This window comes from Engystomops pustulosus, chromosome 1 (assembly GCF_040894005.1).
Source record: "Engystomops pustulosus chromosome 1, aEngPut4.maternal, whole genome shotgun sequence".
In the NCBI taxonomy this organism is placed as follows: Eukaryota; Metazoa; Chordata; class Amphibia; order Anura; family Leptodactylidae; genus Engystomops; species Engystomops pustulosus.
This window is the reverse complement of record NC_092411.1, coordinates 90,227,812-90,251,829: the sequence shown is the minus strand read 5'-3', so window position 1 is coordinate 90,251,829 and position 24,018 is coordinate 90,227,812. Positions and strand designations below refer to the sequence as shown.

Below are 24,018 nucleotides of genomic sequence, written 5' to 3'. Positions count from 1 at the left end.
CATCTTGGCTCCGATCGTCGGTCCCCGGGACATAATCGGGGAGCGGCGATCTGTTGTCATGACAGGTCATACAAAGATCCAAGGCTATCGTGTTTTATGCGAGGCTATCGTGTTATATGCAGATTCAACAGATTCTTCACTTTGCATTATGCCTACTCTAATTAACAATACAGTCAAATGCAACATAATTATAATGCACTTTATATTTATATACTATTTAAATTAATATTTATGCATTTTAAAGCAATTTAATTTACATTTTACAACTTTAAAACCTCACAGAAGTTACAAAAAAAATTTGGCATACCTACCTGCATTGACTATGAAGATCTATAAGCACTCATTTATAGACATATACAGCCCCTTTTAACACCCCATAAACACAAAAATCTGTGTAAACTGCACAGAACAATAAGTTAGAATACAAAGTAAGAAACAAGATTTCAGATACAGATGACACCACACTTACCAATTTTTGTTTAGTTTATTTGACCGTACTCAACACAGTAGTTTGCATCATATAAATCAACCTTTTGTTTAAGATAGAACAATAAATTAACAGTAATCAAAAAATCTGTATAGATATGAACAGTCAATATAGATGTGAAACCCTATGAAACACCACTTTGCAGTTCTGTTTATTTATTATGCCACCCTTGACTATTATAGCCATTTTTACTGTTTTTGGTAAACATCTGTCATAGCATAAAATTATTTCTCACATAATATATTTCTATCATTAGATTCCATACTTAATATAGCTTTTGTTTATACTGTCCTTTTATATGTCCTTATGTATCCTTATTCAAAAAGCTTTTTTCCTACTGTAATCATCGTCATTAACCACATCATCTAGACAGATTTATCCTGACGTGGAGATATAAACATTCTAGAGCTGCACAAAACATAAAACAATACACTTGTTGAAAAAATGTACACATTGTCAAAGAAGCAAGAAACTTCTTTTTCCTCATTTAGAAATACAAGATGCACAAAACAGAAGTAATTGAAACAACTCAAGTTAATCCTGAGATGGCTTCTTGCTTGTAAGGTTCAAAACAGATACCTAAATATATGTTTGGAAGTAATGGTCTATGCTATATATACATAATGACAACTACAATTTATTATCTGGCATTTATTTCATATTCTCATCAGAGGCAAATTAGGAAGAGGCCAATTGTTGGCTATGCATTCAAACTCCATTGAATCTATTTCAGTTTATCGAAAAATATTGCAATACACAAAGTCTATGGACTTACAATTTAGATTATGGTACAACAGCACAGTAATGGATTCAGTTCTTCAAATTTAATTAGAAATGTTTAAAAGACAGAGTAGAAGGATTTCGATATTATGCCCCCTATTTATACCTTTGTGTTGCATGCTGACACACAACCAATGCACTGTATAATACATTTCATTATTACAAATTCTGAATCATCGTGTAACTTTTAACAAGCATATGAAACAACATTTCTGTGCATTTCCTCAGTTGTACCTACGGCAACAGCTTCTGAATAGTTCTGCACTTTTCAAATCCTCTCAGAGAGGAGTGAAGACTATATTAAAGCACCATTGGCTAATTCCCATTGGCATTTCTGGTTAGTCTGCAAAACCCCTGGGTCAGAGATGTATATCTAGGGTACAACTGCCATGCACAAAGAATCTGACTGCTGTTCCTTTGCAATATTTTCTGGTCGGAGACAAATAGCCAGCCTCTGTGGATAAATTAAAATAGATAACATCATGAAATTAGAAATAGACAATACAATACATAAAGTAAAATGAACTTTTATTTATTAAAGTTTTTATATTATTGCTTAGTCATGTAAATTGTTAACTAACCATGTTTAATAATTATGTATTGTATTTGGATTATTTAGTGTATCTACTTTATATATCAAATAAGCAATGCTTCAAAGATATGCGTATAAAGAGAATAAGAGTGTAGTAGTAAAGTTATCAACAATTCTTACTAGGTTCCTGTTCAACAAGAGCTTACATTCTATGTTGATATAGGGGTGACACAAGCTGTTGAAGTGCTTAATTTTTACAATACTATACAGTGGAACCCTTTTTTTTCATTATACTTTATATATGCCCCAGACGCCATTTTTAAAAGAAATCTACTTCTTTATAAAAGTGAAAAAAACACACATACCTGTCCTCCTCTTCATCTCGATCCCGGCTCTGGTCGTCTTTAATCTTGATCACCATAAAAAAAGACTTATAAAAAGCAGCAGGGATGTGATGTCTGCTGCTTCGGGCTGCTAATTATTCATGGGAGAGGGAGGTGGTGAGAAGCATGAATAATTAGCAGTCTAGAGCGCCAGACACTGGGGCACATATACTAAGGGTCCGTCGGATGCATTTCCGTCGGGTTTCCCAAATTTTTCCGTTTTGCACTGAATTGCCCCGGGTTTTTGGCGCACGCAATCGGATTGGGGCGCATCGGCGCTGGCTTTCATGGGACAATAAAACGGGGGCATGGCCGTCGTACAGTCCAACTGATTTGGACAAACCGCGGAATTTAAAAATCAAATTGTGTTGCAATTTGGAGGACATGCACCGAAAAGAAGATGGTGAACTCCAGCAGACCTCAGCGGGGAAGCGACGCATGCAGGAAATTGGATGCACGATCTTAGTGAATCACGGCAGCCTCGTCGGACATTCCGGATCAGCAGCATCAACGGGACGGGTAAGTAAATGTGCCCCATTGTGTCCCTGCACTCTGGGCTGCATTTTATAACTATTTTACTCAAATAATCCTGGTGTGTTAAGATTTAAGAAGACTAGCACTTTATCGAGATGAAGAGGAAAGGTGAGTATGTATTATGTATTATTATTATGTACTATTATTATTATTTATTAAAAGGCCAACTGGGCAGTCTGCTCAAACAGGTTTCACTATAACTAATTTACATTGAATTTAATTTTAATGTAATTTAATTTACATGGTAGCAAAAATAAAGTTGAATGCGCCAACCTCCAGCCAGTATCTGTGTGTACACACCGGCAAAGGGTGCAATGAGCGAGAGGGATAATGTTAAATGAAGAGATGAACATGATAATAGAACATGAATCGGTTTATGATAGTCAAAAACAACTTATCAAATGTTTTTCATATGCTACACTATTAGTCATATGAGATGTATATTTTAAAATTGTTATAAATTAGGCATTTTAACCTTTAAATAATTTACATCATCATACAAATTGGCATCAATTGAAACGGCAGCTCAGCACACATTTACATTTATGGTACAGTATGTACCAAACTTTATAAGGTAAAGCATTGTAGTACAGATTGAATATTAATACAGACTAGTTATCTGTAAATCCTTTTTTAATTCTGAATGCTATGTCTATGTCTATATGTTTAACAGTTTTACAATAGTTGGCCTATAACTGCCCATTGTACTCTTTGAGGCTTTGCCTTGGTATCTTGGTTCCATGTTTTCTACCATTGTTCTTAATTGAGTTGTATACTCACTGTCAGATATCTAATGATGTATTAGATGATGCACACATTTACATTTATGGTACAGTATGTACCAAACTTTATAAGGTAAAGCATTGTAGTACAGATTGAATATTAATACAGCCTAGTTATCTGTAAATCATTTTTGAATTCTGAATGCTATGTCTATGTCTATATGTTTAACAGTTTTACAATAGTTGGCCTATAACTGCCCATTGTACTCTTTGAGGCTTTGCCTTGGTATCTTGGTTCCATGTTTTCTACCATTGTTCTTAATTGAGTTGTATACTCACTGTCAGATATCTAATGATGTATTGGCACTATCAGTTATGATATTTTGCTGCATTACAGTCTGTAGATTACTGAAATATAAAAAACTTTAATAAAAAATACAGTTAATAAAAAAAAGAATTCTGAATGCAATTTCAGTTTACTGAATACTTTATATCCTGATATTATGGTGCTAGAAAAGAGAGAGGTCTTAAATCTGCAATTCAGTAAAACCTTATAGAAAAAAAGTAAACACGCATGCAGTGGAACAGTTTGCTACTGCTAGCAATCACCTGTTTTAGGGATCCTGGAGTCCATACCAGCTTATAAACCATGTATATTGGAATCCAGATAAAAGACGATGCCCCAATTAGGTATCCAACTGATATGGTCCATTGTGGATATTTGTAGTCAAATAGCATCAAAGGTGGTTGATCCATAAACGAACTTACTATAATAAACTAAAGAGAAAGGCACCAAATATGACAATACAGAACATATATGCTCTTCTGGACCCGATCATGGGCAAGCAGAGGGCTGGGAGAAGGAGGGGTGATCGCTCTTCACTCCTCCTCCCTCCATAGGCAGATGAGTGGCTGCACGGCAAATCTTCAAAAATTTAGGACATGCGGCTGGTGCGGTGACACACCATGTGCTCACCCCATCGTGACCAGGATCCATAGACTTATATTGTGGCCTTGATCTGGCTACAATTGGTATGGCCACAATTCCGGCCATTTGAATGTACCCTAACGATGTAGTACTTCTGGATATGGATTGAAGCTTTAAAAAAGTGTTTAACTGGAAAACTCCTTTCAGCAATTAGACATTGCTGATTCATAATGCATCTTCAATCAACTGAAGACTAGACCTTGTTTAGTTAGTATACATTCCTATGAGGTACCTTGCAGAGCTGGATCTTCTAGAACCCATCAGCTGCTGCAGTTACCTGGTACTTGGTGATCACATGAACATCAGACTGAGAGAATGAAGCACTACAGTGTTTAATTGAGCACTGTGTGAAAAAGTGATCAAAAAGGCAGAGAATTAAAAAAAAAGATTCTTAAAGTGAAAACGGCGAGGTTAGTTTGTTGCTTTTTTGTATTTCTAAACCTGTAAAATGTAATATAACATGAAAAGGATTTGTGCTAAATATCTATACCGATTATTAGAAATGAGGTAGAAATGAGGTACAATGAGGTACAAAGGTCAATTGACTAAAACTTAAAGGGGTGTTCCAGGAATCAGCATAATTCATATATAAATGGTTACTTAAAACATAAGCTAATATGTAATTAGTTGATATCAAAAATTTAGCTCCCTTAGCAGAGAATGATGTTGTTACAGACTGTAATAAAGGATTAAAATGCTACTGGCCCTTGAATCAGTCCGTTGATTTCCTCCACACAAAGCAGACATAGAACAGAAGATGGCCGCTAGTCACATGTCCACATCACATGTCCTGCACCTGCCTAGGCAGGTCATGTGATCATCACAAAGTTTGGGTGTAGTCGGTTGGTTTCAGCACATCCCATATGGCCAGTGTTGTGGTGAGACGTAATGTGCAGTGATGGCAGTTACACATCATTACTATGGCAATAGGGCAGGACAGTCTGTTACATCATAATTGGGAAGAGGAGTTACTGAGAACTAAAGGATCATGGTTGTAGTTTCCAGTGGTGGCCATCTTGATAATAACTCCATCTACTTTAGATAAGTCATAAAGTTTTGTGAATCATAAAATCAAACTATTTAAGCTCCATTTTGTGACAAATGACATTGAGTTTTGTTATATTCATTTTATTTATTTATATCATCATGGGTTTTTGTATCAGACATTCATATTCCTGGAATACCCCTTTAATTTTATGTAAAGTGGTGTATCTTGTTGTTCTTGGTTTGGTGCTGGTATGTTGATTTAAGAGTCCACTCAGATTATAGAGCCAACTCTTACCACACTGACTGATTACCATTTTTTGGTTCTTTGGTTTATTTATTTCTGACAAAGTCATGCTTGCTGTTATGGGGACTGCCTAATAAATTATCTAATAGGGAAAGTTTTCCTTTTTCCATCATGAAATCCATATTTGCATATTTAATTTCCTAGAATCCTAAGTGGGGCATCAATAGCTATGTCTCTTCCTATATGTCGTTTTCATATTAAATTATTTTTTAATAAGTAGTCATTTTTACCAAAATATGTGATATACACTCACCGGCCACTTTATTAGGTACACCAGGCTAGTAACGGGTTGGACCCCCTTTTGCCTTCAGAACTGCCTCAATTCTTCGTGGCATAGCTTCAACAAGGTGCTGGAAGCATTTCTCAGAGATTTTGGTCCATATTGACATGATGGCATCACACAGTTGCCGCAGATTTGTCGGCTGCACATCCATGATGCGAATCTCCCATTCCACCACATCCCAAAGATGCTCTATTGGATTGAGATCTGGTGACTGTGGAGGCCATTTGAGTACAGTGAACTCATTGTCATGTTCAAGAAACCAGTCTGAGATGATTCCAGCTTTATGACATGGCGCATTATCCTGCTGAAAGTAGCCATCAGATGTTGGGCACGTTGTGGTCATAAAGGGATGGACATGGTCAGCAACAATACTCAGGTAGGCTGTGGCGTTGCAACAATGCTCAATTGGTACCAAGGGGCCCAAAGAGTGCCAAGAAAATATTCCCCACACCATGACACCACCACCACCAGCCTGAACCGCTGATACAAGGCAGGATGGATCCATGCTTTCATGTTGTTGACGCCAAATTCTGACCCTACCATCCGAATGTCGCAGCAGAAATCGAGACTCATCAGACCAGGCAACGTTTTTCCAATCTTCTACTGTCCAATTTCGATGAGCTTGTGCAAATTGTAGCCTCAGTTTCCTGTTCTTAGCTGAAAGGAGTGGCACCCGGTGTGGTCTTCTGCTGCTGTAGCCCATCTGCCTCAAAGTTCGACCTACTGTGCGTTCAGAGATGCTCTTCTGCCTACCTTGGTTGTAACGGGTGGCGATTTGAGTCACTGTTGCCTTTCAGCTCGAACCAGTCTGCCCATTCTCCTCTGACCTCTGGCATCAACAAGGCATTTCCGCCCACAGAACTGCCGCTCACTGGATGTTTTTTCTTTTTCGGACCATTCTCTGTAAACCCTAGAGATGGTTGTGCTTTAAAATCCCAGTAGATCAGCAGTTTCTGAAATACTCAGACCAGCCGTTCTGGGACAAACAACCATGCCACGTTCAAAGGTACTCAAATCACCTTTCTTCCCCATATTGATGCCCGTTTGAACTGCAGGAGATTGTCTTGACCATGTCTACATGCCTAAATGCACTGAGTTGCCGCCATGTGATTGGCTGATTAGAAATTAAGTGTTAACAAGCAGTTGGACAGGTGTACCTAATAAAGTGGCCGGTGAGTGTATATTACATGTTATTCCATCATCCTTTCCCAGGGTCAGCTACAGATGCAGAGGGTGCATGTACTTCTGCAATTTGAAAGTGAAACCTGTGCCACACAATTCTTGTGTCATATTAAATAGGAGATGCTCCCCTTTTATATGATATAAGGATTGCGTTTGGATACTTAAGAGAACCGTAAATATCCACTCTAAAGTTCTCAGAAATAGAAAGCTGTGCATAAAAATCTAAAATTTTTAGTACAACGTTAAGGCTGGATATCTCTGGTTCTGCGAAGCATCCATATCCATCCACAATTGTGTTTCTATATGCCGGGGTTCAGGAGATATAGCTGTTTGAAGTTGTTCACTGTTATGACATTTATAAATGTCCTTTCTGCACGGGGCATGTGCAAGTAGGACGTAAGTAGCCATAAGTCAGTTGTGAAGGGGTTAATGTATTATGCATGCCCAGTGCTTGGCAAAAACTGGTGATTACTGAAAGTACAGTAAATTTGTTTTACGTCATTATGTAAGTCGCTGATATACTTACAGCCAGGAATGCGGGACTTATGGCCACCCAACATACTCTCCAGTATATTCCCGGAGTAAAGCCTAACATGGCTTTCACATCATTACAGAACCTCTGTATTCCTGTGAATGAAGTATAGCATTACTGAATACCAAGGGCTATCACTAAAGTTTCCCACAAACGTACTGTTTCTAAGAAAAGGTTTACTTTGACAAAAGGCAACTTGAAGAACGTTGGCCAGCTTGTGTGAAATCTATTTTGTACTAAACACTTGCCTAATTCATAAAATATGAATTTTCTAAGCTGTGTGTTTGACACCAATGGCCTACAGTAGGGTAAAGTGAGGCTAGTAGGTAGGGACAGCTGGGAATGAGATTAGTGTCTGGGCCATTGTCTCTGTCTATGTCTGACCGTGACTTACAATTTGTTTCCATGTTTACATTTTAATGAGCATTTATTAAGCCAATATAAAATCACTAGAGAAAAACATACAGAGGACAGATGAAACTTTAAAGAGAACCTGTCAGGCAAATTACCCACCCTAAACTAAATATATTTTCATATACTGCCATTAGAAACCATTGACCCTATCTCTACATTGTCCCTCTACATGCCTGTGAACCTAAACAATCAGGTCCTAAAGCTCAGTGCAAATGACCTGAGATGAGCCCAATAAGTCATTATAATATTCAGCAATCCAGCTTATGTGTCATGGAACAGCCCTATGCATCACTGCTTGACTGACAGCTTGTATAATGATGTGACACTCCTGGTGCTGACTGCCACGCCCCCTGCAGCCTGTGTGTGTATGAGATACTCCTATACACATGACTGACAGCCTGTATAATGATGTGACACTCCTGGTGCTTGCTTCTCTATGTACTTCCTGGTGCCGGCGGCCATGCCCCCTGCAGCCCGTGTGTGTATGAGATACTCCTATACACATGACTGACAGCCTGTATAATGATGTTACACTCCTGGTTCAGGCCCGTCTATGTGCCTCCTGGTGCTGGAAGCCACGCCCCCTGCAGCCTGTGTGTGTATGAGATACTCCTATACATATGACTGACCGCCTGTAAAATGATGTGACACTCCTGGTGCTGGCAGCCACACCCCTTTCAGCCTGTGTGTGTATGAGATACTCCTATACATATGACTGACAGCCTGTATAATGATGTGACACTCCTGGTGCTGGCAGCCACACCCCCTGCAGCTTGTGTGTATGTAATACTCCTATACACTTGACTGCATCCTGTAGCAGTTGTAACAGCCAGACATGCTGTTACTCCTATACACTACTTGTGTAGCTGATGTCTGTGTCTCTCACACGCAGCAGATAAAGAAAAAGTACTTGCAATGCTTTACTATACATTACACACAGACATGAGCAGGGGGAGGACAGTGGTAACAGGGGTGATATCACTTTCTCTCTCCATGTGCCCAGCCTCATTTACATTAAGAAAATATGATTTTAGAATGATTAATGTACGATTTAGCTAGATAAAGACCGGGATGGAATGCTTTTGAGCTTCTCTAATAGGTAGTGAAGACAGAATTAGACCTGATGACAGGTGTTCTTTAAGACAAGCTTATACTGTCTATTAATGTTTTACATATTCTGCCTATTTAGAGACTACGGGGCAGATTTACTTACCCGGTCCATTCGCGATCCAGCGGCGCGTTCTCTGCGCTGGATTCGGGATTTATTAAGGCAGTTCCTCCGCCGTCCACCAGGTGGCGCTGCTGCGCTGAAGAGCATCGGAACGCACTGGAATACACCGAGCCGGGCTGAGTGAAGGTAAGTGCAATTTTCGAGACATTTTTTTTTTAAATGCGGCGGTTTTTCCGAATCCGTCAGGTTTTCGTTCGGCCACGCCCCCCGATTTCCGTTGCGTGCATGATGGCGCCGATGCACCACAATCCGATCGCGTGCGCCAAAATCCCGGGACAATTCAGGGGAAATCGACGCAAATCGGAAATATTCGGGTAACACGTCGGGGAAAACGCGAATCGGCCCCTTAGTAAATGACCCCCTACCTCTTTACAATGCATGATCGTGTGCAGTCGAGAAACTAATTAATTAATGATAAGAATAATAGAGCAATGGAACAATATAGAGTTCAAAGAATGGACTAAGGTAAGAGTTAGTAATGATATATTTTTTTTACATATTTGATGTTTACAACTATTTACTAAAACAGATATATCAGTAGAAATTAGACAGAATATTTCCCCATGAAACTGCTGTATATAGGCCACCTGCAGATTACACTGCATTTAAATGACCATTACAGAATGCAAAAATTATACAACAGAATATGTAAACAATAGACAGAAATTTAAAGTTACTTTCAATTAATTTGTCTTACCATAAAACCAAGACACAGCAATTGCTTCTAAAAATACTACCGCAATAATGGAGCAGCCAGCCCCAAATTCCTCCAGAAGCTTCACTACATATGCTCCTCCCTAATAAAATGACATGATTATTGAAGTAGAATACATCAACAGTAATATAAACATATCATACTTCTGTACTATATCTGCCAACCCAGGAACCTGAAAACTGACCTAAGCAGATGGCAGCATCACCTTTAAAATAATACTGGCCCAAATTGACTGCACAATTAGTTTAATTAATTATCCTGGGATGGGGAGGGAGGCTCATAAGATCTATTAGTGTGAGAGCAAATATGTAGCAGTGCATATGCATCTCATGGATTTTATCATCTCTGATCTGTCTCACCTCTCTTTCTATGTGTCAGATACTCGTACAATGTGCAGAAGCTAAATGAAAGTATATAAACCTGTGCCCTGATAATGTAACCACATTGTCAGCTCACATAACTACAGGCGGTCCCCTACTTAAGAACACTCGACTTACATACGACCCCTGGTTACAAACGAACCACTGGATATTGGTAATTTATTGTACTTTAGTCCTAGGCTACAATAATCAGCTGTAACAGTTATCACAGGTGTCTGTAATGAAGCTCTAGTGTTAATATTGATTCTTACGACAACCCAACATTTTTAAAATGCAATTGTCACAGAGACCAAAAAAGTTCTGGCTGGGATTACAATTATAAAATATACAGTTCCGACTTACATACAAACTCAACTTAAGAACAAACTTACAGACCCTATCTTGTATGTAACCCGGGGACTGTCTGTAGATGGATCATAAGGTGTCTGCTTAGAGAGTCCCCACCCACACTCTGGAATCTTACACTGACCATCACTGAGTTATAGGAGCTAAAACAGCAATAATTGTATAATTCTAAAGTAAGGGGTTAAAGATGATATTTATGGTGTAAACATTACTAATCAATTAAATTTGAGAACTTTCTTTCATGGGAAAACCCCTTTAAAGGAAATTTAATCAAATAAATAAATCAAAATCAAGCATGAATAAACCTGGCACCGTGGCGGTGGAAATCTTCTAATATTTGTTATCCATGGCCTCCTTCCTTGTAAAATGATTTCTTAAACTTATGCTAATGAGTGGGTGATTCCCAGAGCCCCTTTGTGCTGCAGATTCACCTGCTCTTAAGCTACATTTCAAAGAACATATGCCTGCACAGCTATGGCTGAGCAGGCATACGTCTGGTAATCCCATCTCCATAGCGATCCACAGTGCACGGCGTCGTAACACCGGGTAAGATAGGACAAGAGAAGGCTGGAAACATACAGAGTAGGGGGAGGCCAGCATTACAGGGCCTGGAATAAGGGAACGGTCGCCAAGGGGAGGAGCCTAGGTGGAGTTACTAAGGGGAGGGTAATAAGGGGCCAAGAAGAAGTAGCCAAATCGCCATTTTAGGTAAACAAAATCTGAGAGTCCGGCTCCCTTGAAGAGGATGGGGGGTTGGGTAGTTTAGTAACTTGTCACGGCGGCGGAAGGGAGAGAAGGAATGTCCTTGTAGTTGGTGAAATTGGAGAGGGGATGGAGAAAGTAGGGATAGATTTTTCGAAGCAAAATGAAGTTTGTTACTGCCATCTGGCAGTTTTGAGCTCCTGCTGGGTGGTGTTGCAGGGAGTGGTTGCAAAAGGGGTTTTCAGAAGCCATCTGCAGGGAGCTGGGTGCCCTCGAACCTGGGGTAGCGGTTGGGAATAATTGCGAAGTGGGGGGCAGATTGGCCATTTATTTGGAGCTCCAAGGACCTCCTTCTGGGGGGGAGGGAGTAGAAAAGATATGGCTAGGATATTGACGGGAGGGAATGTATATTGTTATGAAAATGTTGTTATATGTTGTTTTGTAAATAAAATGGCTGCTGTGGTCAAATTTATCCAATTTTTGTGTCATGTGTTTAATGGAAAAAGGGGGGGTAGAGGGGCCAGACAGCAGTTATGAGATGAGAATAAGATAATGAGTGACCATATTGACAGTGCGAATGTCATGTCCTATTTTTTCCCTGTGTATGGAGCACATGTGCGCCCATTTCCAGCCTAAGGGGGACTTATGTGAATGTAGCCTTAGATTGTCTTAAATTGCCACACTGCTCCCGCTCAGCACTGCCCCACACATTGGGAGGGGGAAGTGTTTCTTAAACACTGTAGAAGCCTGTGAATCTGCAGCACGGAGGGGCTCTGGGAACTGTCCAGTAGGTCTTAAGGCTCATTAGCATAATTTTAACAGTCCATTTTAATAGGAAGGAGAACAACCGCAATCACTGTGCCTGGATCTAAGAGTAAGTGTCCCAGGTTTATCCATGTTTGATTTTGATGGTGGATTTGTTTGTGCTATAGTAAATGTAAATATAGTTCAGAAATTACATCTTATTTAGTTTTACATCCTACCTGAGTTAAAGTGCTGAGAGAGCCAGTAAAGCAGATAATGACCAATCCAAGGACAAACAGCTCTCTCCTCTTGCCTATAATGTCTGGATATTCATCCATAATTGCGGTTATAACAGCTTCAAGGCCTCCAAACTAATCAAACAAAAGAAAATGATTTGAAAAAATATTTTAATCTCTGGGAGTGTTTCTTCTATAAAAAATAATATTCCAGGAATGTAGCTGGATGTTGAGCACTCCTGGTGAACTGGTGTGGGAGATTTCTTTACTGAACACAGCAACACCCCATCCCCCTGAGTAACTGCCATAGTATTAAAACAGAAACCGGCTAAAATGCTTGAAATGCATTTTACACAGTTCTGCTGCTACAAAAGTATGGTTTCACAGCCCTTCAGGGCTGCTATCGAACACTGTTTGTAGCTTTGTATGGTTACAACTGCTGATATATTTCTTTTAACCCCCTATAATGATAATGCCATAAGGTACTGTGTTAAGACTGTAATGAGAGGACATATTGGTTATTCTCTGTCCATACAGGTCACTAACACCTGTGGTCAGTGCTGGAACTGAACACGACTGTTAACCTTTTAAGTGCCATGGTTGAATACACTGAAGTATAATAATGTCACGGATGTCAGATTATTGCATATATATATATATATATATATATATATATATATAGGTACAAAGAGGCTTGAGAAAGGCTCCAGATGCAAGGAGCCGAAACGTAGCCTTGACACATGTGTGAATAAATGAGTATGTTTTTCTGATTTCCACAAATCTCGGAGTGCTGCCTTTTTTGCTGTTCTATATATATATATATATATATATATATATATATATATATATATATATATATATATATATATATATATATAATGTGTGTGTGTGTATATGGTATATATATATATATTTTTTTTTTTATTTACATTGTTTTAAAAAATATAAGGAAAAAAATATATACATTTTGGTATCTCTATAGTTGTACTGACCAAACAATTAGGGGTATGTGTGTTTCTTGTCAATTTCATCACACTGATGAGAATTTATTTCCAGCTTCCCAGTACATTGCATATATTTCCAGTTTCCAATACATATTAATAAAATATGAATATTAAGTAATGACACTAGGATGTACAATTAGTAACACATATAACAAACCCTCATACGGTTCTGTACACAGAAAAAAAAAGTTGTGGTTTTTGGAATGTAGTAAGTAAAAAACAAAATTTAACATTTAAAATAAAAAAATTTGCTAGATTCTACTCATAAAAATATTTTGTTTTGTTATACTCCATTGTTTACACCAAATGGATATTTTAAAAAAAGGATATCCACCAGCTTTATGCCCAAGATGAAGCATTAAGAGGTGAAACCCCAGTTGCACGAAAGCTTTAGTGTCTGAAAGACTGTGTTTGATATGAACGTTTTAAACCTTTTTTCTGAGTAAATGAAATAAACCTTTTTAATTTCTTTATCCAAAAGATTTTTACACTATATTCTTTTGCTCAACCTTGACTAGCATCCGCATCATGAGTGGGGAAATCGACTTAAATTATCTTCATTGCATGGGTTTGGACACTGGTGTGGATCAAACTTAGCAGCAGTACCTCACCATCGGAGTTTGGTACAACAGATCACCGAGTTTGGAGTGCAAGCATAACCTTTTGGGACATAATCCTCTTCTCCCGAAGAAGAAGACTGTTAATGGTGATTTAGCCTGTATTATGGTGTTGTGAGACTGGTAGGAGTAAAAACTGTTTATGCCAAATACCGTATACTTGTGTGATGTAAGTTTAAATGCCTTCATTGCATAACTTTTAAATGATAAGAACAGGAAGAATATGAATTTGATTATATATTTACTCACTGTACTATCCAAACCAAGAGTGATCATCATCAAAAAAAATATAATGGCAAAGAAGGTGGAGCCGACCATGTTAGCAATTGCTTCTGGGTATGTTATAAATAAGAGGCTAGGTCCTGTTAAGAAAAAAAATATAAATCATATAAAGAAACAGAACATATTGCAGAGTAAAAATCCCCTGTATTCTAAAGCGAGATGTGCCTAATTTACTAATCAACACATGCCTCTCTATAAATTTAGTATCTCTTGCCCTCTGAGCACCAGTTACTTCAGTTAAGACTATTACCTCACCATGTTCTACCTAGCCACCTGCTTAAACTAATGACATTTATGTACAGATTAATTTTATGACATTTTAATTAGTAAACATATATATATAAGTAAACATTTTATTTAAATTATTTTTAATGCCACAAACTACAAATTATATTCTAATGATATATATATATATATATATATATATATATATATATATATATATATATATATATATATATATATATATAATTTTATGTACCTACTATATTTCTTGTTGGTAAAGTTTAAATGTAACAATTACAAGACGTGAACAGTGACTGTCTACATATAAGAATCCTGTGTCACTGCCTGTTCTCCCTTTTCTGAGGATCTGGTTCTGAGTAGTTGCAGAAGATAATATGGTAATAAGATAATAAGGTAATATGTTTTAGATTTTTTACTTTCAATAAATTTTGCTGCATTCATATTAGCAATATCAGTGGAGAGAGTAAAATGATTTTTTCATAGTAGTAGTTTGATAGCTTTCGAGTCCTCTGGAGATTAATGGTTACAATTGTTAAAACTTAAGAGATTCCATTGTATGTTGAGAAAATTGTAAAAATAACAAATTTAATGTAAATACTTTTCAGTAAAAACTACAAAAGTGCTTAAGGAGTGATACCTTTATTGGCTTACCAGAAAAATGATATTTGCTGCAAGCTTTCAGGGCACACAGGCACATTCATCACGCATGGATACAAATGAAGCACTGAGAGAAAAACACAACATTTGAGAGATGTAACACTTAGGTAATTAGTCTCACCATATGTACTAATTATAGAGTAACATCTCTCAAATGTTGTGTTTTTATCTCAGTTCTTCATTTGTATCCATGCCTGAAGAAGGGGCCTTGTGTGCCCTGAAAGTTTGCAACAAATATCCTTTTTCTGGTTAGCCAATAAAGGTATCACTCCTTAAGCACTTTTGTAGTTTTTACTCCAAAGTATTTACATCAGATTTGTAAGAGATTCATGTGATTTCGGATGTCGGGGGATTATAATCACATGGTCGTGGTCAGTCAAGGAAATGTGGCTAAAGTAGGGCTTTGTTTATAGTGCTACATGAACCCCAATGTAATGGTGAGTATCTGTAGCACTGGAATTTCGCACTGCTCCCTGTCCTGGGAGTTTCTTTTCACGGGATCCTGATGCCTGCTGATTCATACTGCACTTCTTTGAGATGTTCTTGATGTGTACTACACTGAGATTCTTGGAACTCATGTATGAATCATGGGATTTTTTTCCCCTAAAACTCCACATTATGATATGAACTGCTGTTTGTAAATACTACAATCTTTCTGCTGTAGATTTCTAACATCTTTTATTTTTCTCATGTGGTTAATAATACCATGTAAATATACATAATATGCACAGGAACGCTATTGCAGGTTAGAGATTTTCACACCACGAGAGGTGGTGCTAGCAGACACCTGGGACCGGAGTCTAAGTAGCACCTGGCCTTCATAGAGCCCCCCGCAAAGCGGGATGGTCTTGCTGTGGCAGGGTACCACAAGGTCGTTCCACAGGTGCGACTAGCCCACGGTGGCAGCTGAGGTCGAGGTACCTTAGCAGGAGACAGTCCAATCCGGGGTCAGCAACGTGAGGCCCAGGCAGATGGGAACAGGAACACAGGAAAACAGGACATAGGAACACAGGAGCAGGGACACACAGGACTCAGGAGCAGGAACAGACAGGAGCGGAAACACCGGAATCAGGAGCAGGAACACACAGGAACGCAGGAATACTCAGAAATGTCGCAGCTTTCTCAATGGCATAGGCACAAAGATCCGGCAGGGTTTGCAGGAAGAGGCAGGCTTATGTGGAATTAGAGGAAATGACCAGCGCCAATTAATGGCGCACTGGCCCCTTAAATTTAGAGAAGGCGGCGCATGCCCTAGAAGGCGGGGACGCACACGCACGGCGGACAGAAGCAAGACAGGAGCCAGGACAGGTAAGATGCCCGGGTGATGCGCTGGCAGGGGCGGAGGGCACAGGTGAGCACGTGACCCGCAATGTGGGTCGTGGGACCACGCGTGACAGTACCCCCTCCCCCCCCTTCGGCTTCCCCCTCTTCTTGGGCTGGAGTCATCTCTGCAGGAGATCACGGTCCAGGATATTGTCCTCTGGTTCCCAAGACCTCTCTACCGGCCCAAACCCCTTCCAGTCAACCAAGTGAACCGCTTCCCCCTTACCATATTCATATCAAGGATCTCCTTTATCTCATAGGTGTCAGTGGAGTCACAGGAGCGGGAGGAGGTACTTGCCAGGAGAAGCGGTTCAGGATGACAGGCTTGAGCAGGGAGACATGGGAGGAGTTTGGGATGTACATGGTGGGAGAAAGGCGCAGTTTGTAGGACACCGGATTGATGCGGGACAGGACCTCGAAAGGAACCAAGAATCGCAGATCAAGCTTGTACACAGGAATCTTCAGCCGGATGTACCTGGAGGACAAATAGACCTTGTCCTCTGGAGAGGAGACAGGAGAAGGTCTGTCTCTTGTCAGCTGGCGAGGCAAGGAGCAGATGGCAGACCTGGCAGCAGTACAAAATGGGAGATCTTTGAGAACCAGTCAGTTAACACCCAGATGACGGTATTCCCAGAGGAATATGGAAGGTCCGTGACAAAGTCGATGGCCACGAGTCCACGAGCAGCTGGGTATCGGCAACGGCAATAGGAGACGAGCGGATTTGAGGTGTGATGGCTTATTACAAGCACAGGAAGTGCAGGAACCCACAAAGTCCTGCACGTCTTGGATAAGATCTGGCCACCAATAGTAGCGGGAAATGAGGGCTACAGAACGCACCTAGGGTGCCCAGCCACACAAGAGCAATGTCCCCAAGTCAACATCTTCTTCCGAAAGACAGGTCGGTTATATGGGAAGTGCCGTAGGTCCACTGGAGCGGCCACATTGGGGAGGGATGATATGCTGAGGAGTCGGTTCTTCCCCACATCAGAGGCATGAGAGAGAGCATCTGCCTTGATATTCTTCTCTGCAGGATGAAAGTGGATCAACAGATTGAGATGTGAGAAGAAGAGTGACCAACGGGTTGCCCTTAGCCTAGGGTTAAGACGTTGGGTTGTCTGGAGATACAAGAGATTCTTATGGTCCATATACACACAGACCGGATGGCGAGCTCCCTCCAAAAGGTATCGCCATTCCTCTAGGGCAAGCTTGATGGCCCGAAGTTCGGCCCTTTCTGGGTAAGCACGGCCCCAGCACCCACGGAAGATGCATCCACCTCCTAGATGAAAGGGCTTTTCTGTATCAGGCCTAGCGAGTACAGGAGCCGAAGCGAAGGTGGACGTCAACTTTGAGAAGGCCTCTTCAGCCACTGAGGGCCAGAGGTAGGAATTGGCGCCCTTCTAGGTGAGCGCCATGATAGGAGACACCAGAGTAGAGAAGTGTGGGATAAACTGCCGGTGGTAATTTGCAAAACCTAGGAACCTCTGGATGGCACGTAGACCTTCTGGACTCGGCCACTGCAGATAATTTTGCAGGATTCATCTGGAAACCTTTTTCCGAGATAATGTAACTAAGGAAAGGAAGGCTTTGCTGGTGAAGTAGACACTTCTCAAGCTTGGCATAGAGACGATTAATCCGTAGGTGGCCAAGAACTTGCCGTACGTGAGACTGTTGGATCTCAAGGTCTGGAGAGAACACCAAGATGTCGTTTACGTAGACCACTACACACGTGTAAAGCAAATCTCTGAAGATGTCATTGACAAATCCCTGGAAGACTGCGGGAGCATTACAGTGTAGAAAAAGGAATCACTAAGTACTCAAAATGCCCATCCTGAGTATTAAACACTGTCTTCCTTTTGACATAACATCCAAACATTGCAGATCCGGAGGAGATTGTAGGCCCGACGAACATCCAACTTTGATAAGATTTTGGCTCCATGAAGTCAGTCAAACAGCTCCATGATAAACGACAAGGGATAACGGTTCTTAACTGTGACCTTGTTAAGATCCGGGTAGTCAATGCATGGATGGAGTGACCCGTCCTTTTTGGGCACAAAGAAAAAACCTGCACTAGCCAGAGAAGAGGACTCACATATGAATCCCCTCTACAGGTTTTTTCTGATATAGTCCGACATGGCTGCGGTTTCTGGTACTGAGAGTGGGTACGAGGAGGGGACGTACCTGGCAGCAGATCCACAGGACAGTCGTAGGGACATTGAGGTGGCAACGTCTCGGCTTGCTTCTTCGAGAAAATGTCAAGAAAGTCCCTATAGAAGACGGGAAGACCCTCCAGGGCCTTGGGAGCCACAGAAGAAACCAAGACCCGCACTGGATGAGGTACCCGCACACAGTGAGACTAGCAATCAGGACCCCACGGAACGATCTCCCCCGTCTTCCAGTTTAGAACGGGTACATGGAGCTGCAACCATGGTAGACCCAACAGGATGGAGGATGTGGACCGTGGTACTACATAAAAAGTCTCTCCTTGTGCAGCACAGCGGCTTGTAAGGACAGAGGCTTGGTGCAGTACTGGACCGGGTCAGAGAGGATTTGGCCACTGACAGAGGAGATGACCAAAGGCGAACCACGGGGATGTTATGCCAGGAGACCAGGGCGGCATCAACGAAGTTCCCTGCAGAACCGGAGTCCAAGTAAGGAGAGACCTGGATCTGGGTGCTGGTGCCAATGCTGAAAAGCACCGGAATCATCAGGCGTGGAGAAGCTTTACTTACACCTAAGAACACTCTTTGGCATGCTCCCTAAACCGCACGTCAATCCTGGTGGTTAGGATGATGAGACCACTCAGGGTAGATGGCAAATCACAAGCGATCAGAGCGTCCTTAATGTGAGAGGAGAGTCCCTTTTTGAAAGCTGCGGACAGGGCTGCATCGTTCCAGGAAAGTTCCCAGGCTAGGGTACGGAACTGGACAGCATATTCTCCCATGGAAGAATTCCCCTGGTGCAGATCCAACAGCGCAATCTCAGCAGAGGAAGCCCGTGCCGGTTCTTCAAAGATGGACTGAAACTCCGCCAGAAATGCCATGAGAGTAGCCGTGACCAGGTCGTCTCTGTCCCAAAGAGGAGTAGCCCAGGTCAGGGATTTCCCGGAGAGGAGACTGATAATGTATGCCAAAATTGAGTAGGCATGAATTCTATGTGCAGGGAGCACTGGGTTATAAAGACCCTGCACAGCTTGGGATCTCCATCATACTTGCCGGGCATAGAGAGTCATTGCCTAGGTTCAGCAGTAGCCGGGGTAGCAGGGGTCGCAGGAGCAGCCTCAGGAACCTGTTGCTGATGCTGGGTAGCTAGCAACTGTTGCAGCATGGCGGTGACTTGTCCCAGCTGTTCGTGCTGTGCGGCAATCTGCCGGGATTGCTGGACCACGATGGTGCCAAGATCGGGCCAACTTGGAAGCGGAACCTCGTCGGGATCCATGGCCGAGCCGGGATTGCTTACGGGGGAGATGTCAGGATCCTCTGGACCACCGCGGGAGGTGGTACTAGTTGACACCTGGGGCTGGAGTCTAAGTGGCACCTGGTCTTCACCAGAGCCCACCGCAAAGCGGGATGATCTTGCTGCGGCAGGGTACCACCAGGTCGTTCCACAGGTGTGACTAGCCCGCGGTGGCAGCCAGGGTCGAGGTACCTTAGCAGGAGACAGTCTCGTGGTCAGGTTCAGGCACAGTGTCAGGGCAGGCGGCAGAGATGCAAGGTCAAGTCCAATCCGGGGTCAGCAAAGGGAGGTCCAGGCAGATGGAAACGGTAACACAGGAACATTGGACACAGGAACACAGGAGCAGGAATACACAGGACTCAGGAGCAGGAACACACAGGAATGCAGGAATACTCAGAAATGTCGCAGGGAAGCTTTCTCAATGTCGTAGACACAAAGATCCAGCATGGTTTGCAGGAAGAGGCAGGCTTATATGGAATTAGTGGAAATGACCAGTGCCAATTAATTAAATAGAGAAGCCGGCGCACGCACCCTAGGAAGCGGGGAGGCACGTGCATGGTGGCGGAAGCAAGATAGGAGCCAGGACAGGTAAGATGCACGGTGATGCGCGGACGGGGGCCCCCGGAAACACTCCTGACAACAAGCTGTTTTCTGCCCTGACCTATATAATATCTTAGAACTTTCTTTTTGTTTGTAAACAGTTTCTTTATAATAAATGACAAACAAAAACAAATTTTAAAAAGTCTTAATGCTTGTGTGTTAAAAATAAGATTATTTAATAATAATAACAATAATTCTTTATTTATATAGCACACACAGATTACGTAGCGCTGCACAGAGCTTGCCAAACTGGTCCCTGTCTCCATGGGGCTCACAATCTAAGCAACCTACCAGTATGTTTTGGAGTGTGGGAGGAAGCCGGAGGACCCAGCGGAAACCCATGCAGACACAGAGATATGTTATGCTTTGTTATTGCAGTAACAAATATTTATTTTTTTAATATCTTTTATAACTACTTTATTAAACTTGTTTTTTTCCTTTTAGCTACTAGGGAACTTGAAACAGTGATCATTATATCACTTCTATAATTCTTTGAAAACCATTGACCTCTCACAAAATTTGTATGAGGGATGTTAAAAAGGGAGACCTTTCTTTTTCATTAAATACATGAATTGCCATGGTCATTACTGACCATAACATCTAAGTGGTAGATGAAAATTGGAGACTAACTGTTTTGTAATCAATGTTGAAAATGTAAGGACAGTTTCACACTGCTGTGGTTGGTGTATGAAGCTCAAATCGTGCAATGTCCGTTTTCATGGAACGACCACACTGCTGGGAAGGGTTTATATCACTATGATGCAAAGAGTCACTGCTTAACCACTAAACAGCAGAACCACTTGAAAAAAATATTATTTCAAAAGAAACCAGAATTGTCTGTACTCACCTTTGTCCTTGGCAACATCTTCTACTTCAACATCACGCATTTCAGCCATATAACCCAATACTGTAAAGATTACAAATCCGGATAGGAAACTGGTCAAACAGTTGACCATGCTGGTGATAATAGCATCCCTGAAAGGCATTTAAAGGGACGTGAAAAATTAGAAATAAATATATAAAGTTAATACTTTTGTATTTTTCTTTGTTTATGTAATATTTATTTCCAATTAAAGGAAATATTAATTAATTTTATATTGTAACATTTTCCCACAATTAACCAATAGATGGAGCTCAACTGCAGGCTATTGCAGGTAGCAGGACAGCTATAAATAACATGTCCCTGCTGAGTCTAGCTACGGGATGCAGTTTTCCCTTTGGCAGGGCATGTCTCCACTGACAGATAGCAGAGTTATAGGTGACATAGGTATCTGTTGCTTCGGGAACAGAACTTCACAGTGATTTATCCCTATGAATTGGGTTCTTATGCAAGTACTCTATATGGAGAATTTTATTTTGTTATATTGCAAGAGGAATATGTCTGTATGCTTAAACATTCAGTGCTAGCAGGAACTACTGAGGAACCGGTCGTTTTCTTGTATTTTACCAGTATGTTGCAAGAATCCACTTCTTAAACTATTATGTTCTCATGTTAAAAGACTATACCCATAAGGTTAACCGAGGCATACATGGTTTTGCTTTACTACTGTATTCATTCATTGTATTGGTGCCGTGAGCAGCTTTCTAAGGCTCCTGGATAGACTCATGTGTGAATATAATGCTCTGGCTCCCTGCTGTGCCAAACACCCTTACATATTGCTACTTATTATATGCACACCGTCAACCTTGTTGGTCTCTAATGATTGCTGATATGTCAAGGTGTTTGGCACAGTAGACAATCAGAGTATTTTATTTGTATAAGAGTCTTACAGGAGCCTTGGAAAGTCTACACACATAGCTGTAGTCAAGCAAAATGTTGTGTGCCTTAGTAAACCCTATGGGCAGAACTTTCCAAATATGCTGACTAACTTAATTTCCCATGAGAACGTAATGGCTTGAGAAGTGGAGTTAGGCCCTCTCAACGGACCAATAAAATACAAGAAGATGACTGGTTCTTCAGTAACCCCTAGTGGCACTAAATGTTTTACATTGTTCATTTGGCGCATGGCACAGGTAAGGATTTGGAGCATGGTCAATAGGTATGTACACCAAAATAACAAATATTTAGTGCATGCATCAAGATGCTTGCACCGAGGTATCAGAGGATCACCCAAACTTAGTATATGTAATAATTGCAATAATTTCTTATCACAGGCACTGGCACAAGGAAATCAGCTTACGTAAAATTAACATAGTGGGGGATATTTATCACACTCGTGCACCTGCGTATGATAGCCCTGCCGCTGCTCTTATGCAGCCCAATACAACAAGTGGCCTAGGCCTCTTGATGTATCCAGGGAGCACCTGCGCGGCATTTACTACTACGGCAGGCCTGAAGTGGCGCAGAGGCCCTGATAAATATCCCCCTGTGTCTCTGCTGCTGTATCCCTATCACTGCAGCTTTATCTGCTGCTTCCACAAAAACTACAGCCTTTTCACCAGCCTTTAAATGAAAAAAACATGAGGATCCCTCAATTTTTCATCAACAGCCAGATACAATAAAGCAGCAGCCTCACATTACTGGCCTGGGATATGCCACATTTTTTCGCCTTTGCCAGCTTACTAAGGCCTCTTGCCCACAAAGTGATTTGTCATCACGTTGGACTCGCACTAAACTGACACAGCTGATTAATGGGTCTTTATACACACCAGGTTTTTTTCTTGCGGTGCGCTTCCATTGTGATGATATGTATTAAGAGTAGAGCATGTCCTACTCTGATGCGAGTAAGAGATAAAAAACACCCATTGAAGTCTATGGGTGTGTGAAAAAACTAGGATTATCCAATTTAGGTCAGTTTTTTCTGTGACATTTTCCAGGAAGCAGACAGAATCTGACACAGCTGGAAGATGATTTTCAAACTCGCATAATTTTCAGGGAGCAAAGTTGTATGTTTTTTAACACGGTTCATGGGTAAGAGGCCTAATACCAGTCTCCAATCCACCCCAGTCCACAAACAGCCTGTTGATGGATGGGTATTGGATTGTATCTGGATCTTTTCAGATCAGAATTCCTGGATCTGGGCCAGATTCTCTCTGTTCTCAGCTACTTCCTGGGAACTGGCGCTGGAAAAACGTCGCACCAGGAGGATCCTATTATGGATTTTTTCATGCACCTATAGACTTCAATAGTCAATATGACTCGGATCACAGGAGGACATGCTCTACTTGTGATGCATCCCAACGCACATGGACAGCGAGAATAAAAAACTGATTTGTGTAAAGGTCCATTGAATAGCTATGTATCAGAGTTTAGTGCGAGTCCAATGCCATGACGGATCACATTGGACTTAAACAAGAAAAAAACTTGTGGGCAATGGGCTTTAATCATATGCTGGGGCAACCTATGCTACTGTAT

At 41.2% G+C, this 24,018-nt stretch overlaps 1 protein-coding gene across 1 annotated transcript in view; it reads right to left on the bottom strand.

The window, feature by feature from the left end:
- Positions 1 to 483: 483 nt before the first annotated feature.
- Positions 484 to 24,018, bottom strand: part of LOC140127002 (sodium-dependent serotonin transporter-like) — a 48,350-nt gene continuing 24,815 nt past the window's right edge. The window contains exons 7-13 of the mRNA XM_072147138.1: positions 21,511 to 21,638; positions 14,352 to 14,464; positions 12,485 to 12,616; positions 10,057 to 10,156; positions 7,709 to 7,809; positions 4,048 to 4,215; positions 484 to 1,721 (exon numbers count right to left, since the gene is read on the bottom strand). Of these exons, the coding sequence (XP_072003239.1) occupies positions 1,641 to 1,721; positions 4,048 to 4,215; positions 7,709 to 7,809; positions 10,057 to 10,156; positions 12,485 to 12,616; positions 14,352 to 14,464; positions 21,511 to 21,638 (823 nt within the window). The 3' untranslated portion in view covers positions 484 to 1,640. The remainder of the gene's footprint in view (positions 1,722 to 4,047; positions 4,216 to 7,708; positions 7,810 to 10,056; positions 10,157 to 12,484; positions 12,617 to 14,351; positions 14,465 to 21,510; positions 21,639 to 24,018) is intronic.